The 9,865-nt window shown below is 35.8% G+C and overlaps 2 protein-coding genes across 2 annotated transcripts; both read right to left on the reverse strand.

The window, feature by feature from the left end:
* Positions 1-233: 233 nt before the first annotated feature.
* Positions 234-5,931, reverse strand: LOC138333705 (uncharacterized). The gene has a single exon (XM_069282256.1). It carries the CDS (start codon positions 5,817-5,819, stop codon positions 3,381-3,383), a length of 2,439 nt encoding a protein of 812 aa, XP_069138357.1. The 5' UTR covers positions 5,820-5,931; the 3' UTR covers positions 234-3,380.
* A 760-nt stretch (positions 5,932-6,691) lies between these two features.
* Positions 6,692-7,575, reverse strand: LOC138332661 (chitin deacetylase 7-like). Its single transcript, XM_069280656.1, has one exon. The coding sequence runs from the start codon at positions 7,472-7,474 to the stop codon at positions 6,692-6,694; it is 783 nt and encodes a 260-aa protein (XP_069136757.1). The 5' UTR covers positions 7,475-7,575.
* Between the last annotated feature and the right edge of the window lie 2,290 nt (positions 7,576-9,865).

Here is a 9,865-nt window from a genome sequence, read left to right on the forward strand (position 1 = left end):
TCGAACAAAGGTTGTAGCTGGCAGTTGGTCCGCGTTGGGTCCACAATATCGAGTCAAGATCAGACGCCTTAAACATTCCAAAAATTACTTCCTGTTAAGTCCCATTATATTCCATTCGCCAAATCTTTAAAGCAATAACAGAAGCACCAAATAAGATTGACTATATAGACTTTTTATAAGACATCAGTCAACCTTATTAACACTATTTCGAATAAAAAATGGAGATGTTTTTATCATCCAAAAGCATTTTATTCCTTTAAAACATACATGTAACATTACAAAAACATATATTTCCCGCAGAATTTCCAAATGATCTACTAATTATTCACATCATTAGTTGTACATGCATCATTGAAATCATCATTGTTGCACATGATGTGTCTTGTTTTGATAGATCGTTACATGTTATGTAAAATGACAATGTAAAGTGTAATGCATTGCCGAAGTGTGTAATTAACAAATTAATCATATCATACTTATTAACATATAATTATCATACTGAAATGTTGAGGAAACGCCATGATAAGATTTAGCTGACTTAAACACTCTCGTAGATCGTAATACTGACTTTACATCATTAACTAATGATATACTTTCTAGAGCGATTCATAATATAAGGTTGGAAAACGCCTTTCATGTTATAGCATAAAAGTCGTGATAATAGTTGTAACAAAATCTCGATAAATCAAAATCTTTATTAATACAAATTGAAAATTGTGTATCTTAATAAAACTCATTTGCTTTATATGGTAGTTTTTCAAAATTTCAAATGTCCAGTTTTAATATAAAAAATGAATTTAACATTATAGACATTGCATTTTTGTTATTGATTCAATAACAATTGAGTACACAATTTCAGATATAGATAAGACGAAGCCAATAAGAAAAACAGGAATTGTTTTCTGATCATAAAATACACTTCCAATAAATGAGATAACATCAGAAATATATGAATATTAAACTTTAAAGTTATATGTGCCGTACTTTTCATACTCACGAATCAAGAAGAGCTTTTGATATGTTATTCGCCACCAATAGTTACAAACATTTTGAGAATTACAATACTGACAAAGTATAGGCCTTTTATGTGTTTTATAAAAGCTCAAAATAAATGTTGCCAGTACTGTCAAAATCTATGATTTTGATATCGATAGTGCAGTAAAAGACTACGCTTGACTTGATCAAACCAAGAAGCCAAGTTGTGGTCCACCATTTCATTTCATATTTTTACGATGATAATATTCATTGTAAATTGGCGTCATCAATATGTCTTCATCGAAATAGAGAGAAATCACATCAAAACAAGAACTACAATGTAATACCTATAAAGCTTCATACATGTTTGTCCGTGCCTTTGAACTATTTCCACAGCATCGGTTTTAAATTGTTAATAGACAAAATATAGGATGTCAAAATTCTCCTTCATTTATGACACATATAACTTTAAATGGTTGCATAATTGACCTTAGTGTTTCCATCACTAAATTGTCGAACTATGGAATATTTCAAGAATCGGAAATTTCAAAAACATGAAAGTGCGTATGATCATTCCCTGGTGTATAGTAAAACATTAAAGAACATTTTATTGTGCAATAAAAACATTGCACAAACCTCTCGTTTAAGGAAAGGGACTAGATACAGGCTATTATACACCAAAGTTATAAAAATTAGGTTTTGTTTTTGAAATAATTAACTAATTATAATATAGAATAATTATAACATTACCATTCATTTTTTATGTTTAATTTAGATTAACAATAAATATACGTGATCGATAGGAATATAATTTCAATGATAATTTGTAAAAATGTGGTTGAAATATTCCACCTAAGTTTACAAATAACTTTAACTTTTGTGAGCAGTATATTACAACCATACACAAAATAGTAAATATTACATACTTATATGTTCAGGATTAACCCGGGAACAGCCTTCATAATAAATGGATTTCATAATCTTAGCACATGTACAAACTAATTTACAATTTGATTGTAAATGCCACACTTATCAACAGCACGTCCACATAACACGAATACATTTACATAAGCAACAAGACAAAATGATAAACATTTGTGAATATGAAAATAAATTAACAAGTTGATTTATGACCAAGGATAAATATATGCACCAGTTGTCAGTTGGTCAACACTATTAAGATCTATTTGCGGTATAATTACATACGCGTGGAATATATTTAATGTGAATCAGGGAACCAACTGCGTTTCGATATTATATCATTCCATTGTGTTTTGTTACGTAATAAAATAGAAATCGATTAAAAGATAAAATGTATACTATGTAACACCTTTCTTCGCGTGTGATTGTAATCCGCGTATTTGAATATAATATCGTTAGATTCTCCATCGCCGAAAGATTTGAACAATAATTTGTGTTTTTAATTAGTGTACATACATCTAATTCACACAAAAAAAAAATGAAATAATTCATTTTGCTTTAGGTGCATTCGCAATCCATTTAGAAGATAGTGCCAGAGAATTTTTCGGGACGCAATTAATTATTTTAATCTTATTTTGAAGTAAAAATAAAGCCAAAAAAAATTCAATGGTGTAAAGTAAGTAATTTTTGTAGCTGAAGAAAAAACTTATTCTTCTTCTCCTGTATTTGATAGAGAAAAAATACCATTTGTCAAGGATGGGGCATCTTTAGAAAAAATCGATACAGAAAAAAGTTGTCAGCATAAGTAGAATAAAACCATATGGCTCTTAATCGCCATATTAAATAACCTTGGAAACATAGTTAGATATCAAACCGTGAAATCTAATCGACGCGGAAATATTTTGGTTTACAGTAATTATTTTGTTACTTTCAACATTGATGGGATAATAATTACATTTGAAAGGTAACTAATATCAAGTAGGCATCCACATACACTTAGCATGGAAATTTACGCGAGGAGAAAATTTACGCTAATTACGCGAAGATGGTTTGATTGCGTAAATTCTCCAAAAATAGCAACATCACAAAAATTGTAGTCACTCAAAATAACTGGGTATGTTTCCCCCTTTACACCGGGTAGCCTCATCCGGTTAGCTGGTTATCTTGCGATTCGCGAAATTTAACACTGGTGAAAATATTCACGTCTACAGTAGCTGTTTCATAATAAATGTATGTCGTAGAATAATTTGTTTCATGAAATACTTTAGATTCCTATAAAAAAAATCAAGTTCGTTTAACAAGAAACTTATCTTAATCATAAAATTGTTGTTAAACAGTGATTCCCATAACATTTTGCCAAATTATTTTAACAATAAATTCGTTTATCTTAATCAGAAATCTGTTGTTAACAATGATTCAAAATATTTTTTAACAATTGTACCCATGGTAACAATACATAACAAAAATATCCGGAACAGCATTCTTTAACATTGCCATGGTCTGTTGTTTGGTAGATTCTGTAAAGGTGTCGGTTTCTTCATCCATTCGATAATATCCTTAATGGCCAAGATATACACGTCATTCATTGAACTCAGTTTGTCAACAAACATTTGCAACCCCTCTAGATTTTTAGTATAGAATGGGTGCGAAAACCAAATATGGCGGAGATGTATTCCAAAAGGAGCCTTGTTCGTTTGATAATGAGCCTTGAAATTGTTCCAAAGGAAGTTGAATGTGTCGTTTGCAGTAGGGGGAGAAAACATGCAGCCATCGACATAATTACAGATGTACATATTTTTATAGTCTATAATAGGAGTGTTCGGAACCTCCCATAGACCTGGGTAGGCATCTTTTGGACAATCTGGGATTACACAAGAATGCTTCCATCCATAGTCTAGGGTAAATGGCCAATATTTATCGCCTGTGTTTTCTCGGGGTACAGTTAGAGTAGAGTCGTACAGATAGCCATATTTCATGACCTTTTCGAATTGACCGTCCCCTAATGGTTTCAGGTTAGGGCTTCTCCAGCCTTCAGGTTTGATGTCGAGTTGACCTAAATCTCCTATCTGTGACATCATTTCATCGTTAAGGACATGCTGGTTGTTAAAATGGACACCATTATAACCCTTGTTTGCGATTTCCATTCCGCGATTTTTCAAAAGTTTCAAGTACATTCTGAACGTACCGGCCTGAGAGACAAAAAACGTTGCACTTACCGGACAGTTGTCTGGATTCTTCCGAGAGGCCGGAAGTAACCTATTGAGCTTTCCGTATACCTGATAGTTCACTACGCCATCCAGTGTGAAGAACACCATTTGGGGAGTATCCGATACCGGAAGTCCTCCAGGAATACTTGTACCAGCACAATAACAATCCGGTAGGTGGCAGTTTACTTCCTGTTGACATTTTTCGTTAGGAATTGGACCCGGTAAGCGTATTTTGTGTTTAACTTCCGGTGTCTTTGCTGTTGATGGTGGTAGTTGCCATGGCGTCGTCGTTGGTTTTGGTGCTTCAGTCGTTGTTGTTGGTGTCGGAGTTGTTGTAGTGGTTGTTGTAGTTGTTGTTGGTTTTGGTGTTGTTGTTGTCGTCGAAGTTGTGGTTGGCTTGGGTGTTGTTGTCGTTGTTGGTGTCGGAGTTGTTGTAGTAGTAGTTGTTGTTGTTGTTGCCGTTGTGGTTGTTGTTGGTTTTGGCGTTGTTGTCGTTGTTGTTGGTTTTGGCGTTGTTGTCGTTGTTGTTGGTTTTGGTTTTGGCGTTGTTGTCGTTGTTGTTGGTTTTGGCGTTGGCGTTGTTGTCGTTGTTGTTGGTTTTGGCGTTGTTGTGGTTGTGGTTGTTGGTGTTGTTGTTGTTGGTCTTGGAGTTGTTGTTGTCGTCGTCGTCGTAGTTGAAGTAGTAGTAGTTGTTGTTGTTGTACGTGGTTTTGGAGTTGCCAAACCACATCCCCAGGGTTCAAAGCTGGAAAGTTCAGAAAGTTTAGTCGGACGTTTCATCCACTCCAGCATCTGTTTGACGTTGACAATATAAACGCCTGGGTACTGCATCATATCGTGTATAGCCCTGTCCATAGCCTTAAAGTTATTTGGGGACATAAACCAAGCATAATGCATGTTAAACCCTAATGGAGCCCTGTTACCATTATAGTGACTGAGGAAATTGTCCATGATGTACTTATAGGCCTGCGCTTCCGTATCCGGTCTGTTATAACAACCGTCGACATAAGCACACGAAAACTGGTCCTTAAAATCTCGCATCGCGTTAACAGGAACTTCCCAAAATCCTTTATGTTTTTGGTAGGGACATGGTGTAATCTGACAATTATATGACCATCCAAAGTCTAGAGTAAACGGGAAAGGATTTCTATCACGCATATGCGCCCGTTTGTGCGTTAATGAAATATCATATTGGAATCCGAGTCTTTCCAGCATGTCTACCTGACTGTCCCCGGCCGTCTGTAGGAAAGGGCTTCTCCAACCGATAATATCTTTAGCATTTGCTCCAGCAAGATTGATGATATTGTTCTTTTGGTCACGGGCCTCACGCAACACTTTCGAGCCAGTGTCTATGTGGGTATGGGTAACACTATGCACGGCAAGTTCGTATCCTAAATCTTTATACTCCCGAACAACATTATACTGCGTATATTCATGTGAGATGTACAATGTCGGAGTGATTGGACATCCATTGGGATTTTTTCGTTCTCTACTAAAAAGAACTTTGTAATAGTCTTCTGCAGACCCAGTAACAGCATCGTCTAATCCGAAATACACCATCTGGGGAATATCACTACGGTTCATGAAATGTTCCAGTGTACTACAGAAACAATGTGGCAGAAAGCAATTCACACCTTGTCGACAGCCAGACTGTGGAAACGCTGATACAGCGACTGGCAAGAGTAAAACGAGGAGGCAGCTCGATATCAGATACATTGTAGAAAAGTCTACACAACAGTCCAATGCCTTGTGTAATATAAGGTTACATACACAGCTCTAACAGGTAGCGCACTCCTGGCCAGAAGCTGTCACATGCGATTACCACGACAGAATGATGGGACACTGTGTCGGAGACCTATATATATACATTCTCACCTGTACAAATGTGGACGCCCGTATCTCAGTCGTTCAATGTTAACACAGGTACATAGGTGACAACGAGTTCGGCTTCCTACACATTTCGTGATACTTTACACAAAGCCTGGTCTCTGGTACACGTGCGACTCCACCCTCCGCTCTAACTTGACTTTGATTGGACTGTCAATAAAGTGAATTCCGGTAATAAACGACACATGCAGTGTGAAACATCAATCGGGATTGTCACCTACCATGCATGTTTAGGGTCGCCGAAGTCACGATGAGTTGTGTTTTATTATATTCACATTTATCAAAGAACGAAAAGTGAATATCATAGTAGTTATAAAAGATTTAATTCACAATACATTATGTAGTTGAACGGCAACTTAACTTTATAATCGGAGAAGTTCATTTCTTGGAAACCATGGTATGTTTTTTTTGATTCTTTTACGCCTATTCCGTTTTTGCATATAACAGAGTTAGCTCTCTTGCGGGTAGGTATCAATTGTTACGTCATTATTTTGTGAGCGCAATTCACGCCGTTTTCTCCAAAAAGTATGACGTGTCGCTCGCAAACTCATGACGTTACAATCAATACCTACCCGCAAGGGCAGGTAACTATGTAATATACAAAAACGGAATGGTAGCCATTCTGTCACCTTGCATTATTTTTTCCTAATTTTTCCGCAATATGGCAACAACATTGCCTTTCTTTGATTTAGATAAATAAATTAAAATGTATCGGCTTTGTTTTTATATGTTTTTGCAGCATTCATATCCGGTCTGTTATAACAACCGTCGACATAAGCACACGAAAACTGGTCCTTAAAATCTCGCATCGCGTTAACAGGAACTTCCCAAAATCCTTTATGTTTTTGGTAGGGACATGGTGTAATCTGACAATTATATGACCATCCAAAGTCTAGAGTAAACGGGAAAGGATTTCTATCACGCATATGCGCCCGTTTGTGCGTTAATGAAATATCATATTGGAATCCGAGTCTTTCCAGCATGTCTACCTGACTGTCCCCGGCCGTCTGTAGGAAAGGGCTTCTCCAACCGATAATATCTTTAGCATTTGCTCCAGCAAGATTGATGATATTGTTCTTTTGGTCACGGGCCTCACGCAACACTTTCGAGCCAGTGTCTATGTGGGTATGGGTAACACTATGCACGGCAAGTTCGTATCCTAAATCTTTATACTCCCGAACAACATTATACTGCGTATATTCATGTGAGATGTACAATGTCGGAGTGATTGGACATCCATTGGGATTTTTTCGTTCTCTACTAAAAAGAACTTTGTAATAGTCTTCTGCAGACCCAGTAACAGCATCGTCTAATCCGAAATACACCATCTGGGGAATATCACTACGGTTCATGAAATGTTCCAGTGTACTACAGAAACAATGTGGCAGAAAGCAATTCACACCTTGTCGACAGCCAGACTGTGGAAACGCTGATACAGCGACTGGCAAGAGTAAAACGAGGAGGCAGCTCGATATCAGACACATTGTAGAAAAGTCTACACAACAGTCCAATGCCTTGTGTATTATAAGGTTACATACACAGCTCTAACAGGTAGCGCACTCCTGGCCAGAAGCTGTCACATGCGATTACCACGACAGAATGATGGGACACTGTGTCGGAGACCTATATATATACATTCTCACCTGTACAAATGTGGACGCCCGTATCTCAGTCGTTCAATGTTAACACAGGTACATAGGTGACAACGAGTTCGGCTTCCTACACATTTCGTGATACTTTACACAAAGCCTGGTCTCTGGTACACGTGCGACTCCACCCTCCGCTCTAACTTGACTTTGATTGGACTGTCAATAAAGTGAATTCCGGTAATAAACGACACATGCAGTGTGAAACATCAATCGGGATTGTCACCTACCATGCATGTTTAGGGTCGCCGAAGTCACGATGAGTTGTGTTTTATTATATTCACATTTATCAAAGAACGAAAAGTGAATATCATAGTAGTTATAAAAGATTTAATTCACAATACATTATGTAGTTGAACGGCAACTTAACTTTATCGGAGAAGTTCATTTCTTGGAAACCATGGTATGTTTTTTTTTAATTCTTTTACGCCTATTCCGTTTTTGCATATAACAGAGTTAGCTCTCTTGCGGGTAGGTATCAATTGTTACGTCATTATTTTGTGAGCGCAATTCACGCCGTTTTCTCCAAAAAGTATGACGTGTCGCTCGCAAACTCATGACGTTACAATCAATACCTACCCGCAAGGGCAGGTAACTATGTAATATACAAAAACGGAATAGTAGCCATTCTGTCACCTTCCATTATTTTTTCCTAATTTTTCCGCAATATGGCAACAACATTGCCTTTCTTTGATTTAGATAAATAAATTAAAATGTATTGCTTTGTTTTTATATGTTTTTGCAGCATTCATTCCATTAAATATAACCTCTTTTCCGGTAAATATCGACCATGTGATATCACTGAAATCATCTGACAACAGGGATTACACCCATAGTGTATAGCGGCAATAAAAATGCTGTTTTCTGTGTTCTCTTGTTATCAATACCTACTTTGTACATTTGCGTAATTGACAAATCCAGAGGAAAAAATAAAACAAAAGTATATATTTTAATTGATTAACGTCTGGTGTTTATTTTCCGTTTTCCATTGACGATATTAGTTATATAAATATGTGTCAATTTGTATTAGTGCATTTGATACCTTTGCAACTATTATACTCCAACTACGGTTTGAGAAAAAGCCATTAAACGACGAAACAGTTTACAGAATTCACTGTATAGATCTATGTTCATATATATATATAGTAACTTTTACATTTATGGCAGATACGTTACTACTATTTACTTGATTAAATAAGATGCCACTTTCCCACAAAGATAAATCACATAGTTTGAAAAATGTATACTAGATCTACTAAATGTTACAATTTTTGTGGTTGATGAGAGGAATAAGTGTACGTTACCGACAGATACATTATGGGAAAATACTCATACCGACAGTTCGTTCATTCTTAACTAATTTGCATGATTTCAGAAATAAAAAAAAAACATAAAAAATGAAAATTGAAAAGTAATAATTGTTGCCGACAACCACCATATTTTGGTAAATAACAGATACGAGACTTTGTTAAAAAGTTTAAATTGATGTTTGTTATTAGAAATGCCTCATAATATAAACACTACCTTAATTTTTGCTAAATGTGTGTCAATACCTGTCTTCTCCTATTGCGTATACTAATATATATGATATGATAGAAAAAAATGTAACATTTGCATATTTCCTTGATTAGTCACAGATAGTTTTTGAAATACGTTATCGCTTAGGACAGTTGAAATTTGTCGTGAGTGCCATATTTAATGTGAAAAAGCTTAATTGGTCCGAGGAACCCAATCTTGATTATTTTCGAAGATTAACCAATACACTTGACACGTGAAACAAGCATGATATACAAACATGTTTGAAGTCTCGATATTGATAAAAGACACTTATTAATGGAGTTTATACATTAAGTGGAGAATGAACGAAACATGTAGGTCCATTTTGCAACCCGCGTAATTAAAAACAAATTTAAAAATTGAAGTTCAATTACATGTAACACTTTTTCAGTTTTTCAGACAGTGATGTAAAGTAACATGCTAAGTAATAATTACTGTATAATGTGAAATACTTAATATTTTGGTGTTCTATAAAATTATCACACCCATTTTACAATTTTATTTTGAAAATAAAAACCCATTTAATCAATTTCAAGTTAGGTCTCTGGCATGGCTATAAAGGTACATGTACACTCTGTCAACTCAGTAATCTTGCGATATGGGTTTTGGATAAATTTTCCTCGGCGGTCATCCACCAGGTTGATCGCCAGCGAATATCTCCAAAACATAGCC

The sequence above is a fragment of the Argopecten irradians genome, chromosome 10, assembly GCF_041381155.1.
Source record: "Argopecten irradians isolate NY chromosome 10, Ai_NY, whole genome shotgun sequence".
Lineage (NCBI taxonomy): Eukaryota > Metazoa > Mollusca > Bivalvia > Pectinida > Pectinidae > Argopecten > Argopecten irradians.

Excerpts from the sequence above, each read along its gene's own strand:
- LOC138333705 (XM_069282256.1), bottom strand. The coding sequence starts at position 5,819 with ATGTATCTGATATCGAGCTGCCTCCTCGTTTTACTCTTGCCAGTCGCT.
- LOC138332661 (XM_069280656.1), bottom strand. The coding sequence starts at position 7,474 with ATGTGTCTGATATCGAGCTGCCTCCTCGTTTTACTCTTGCCAGTCGCT.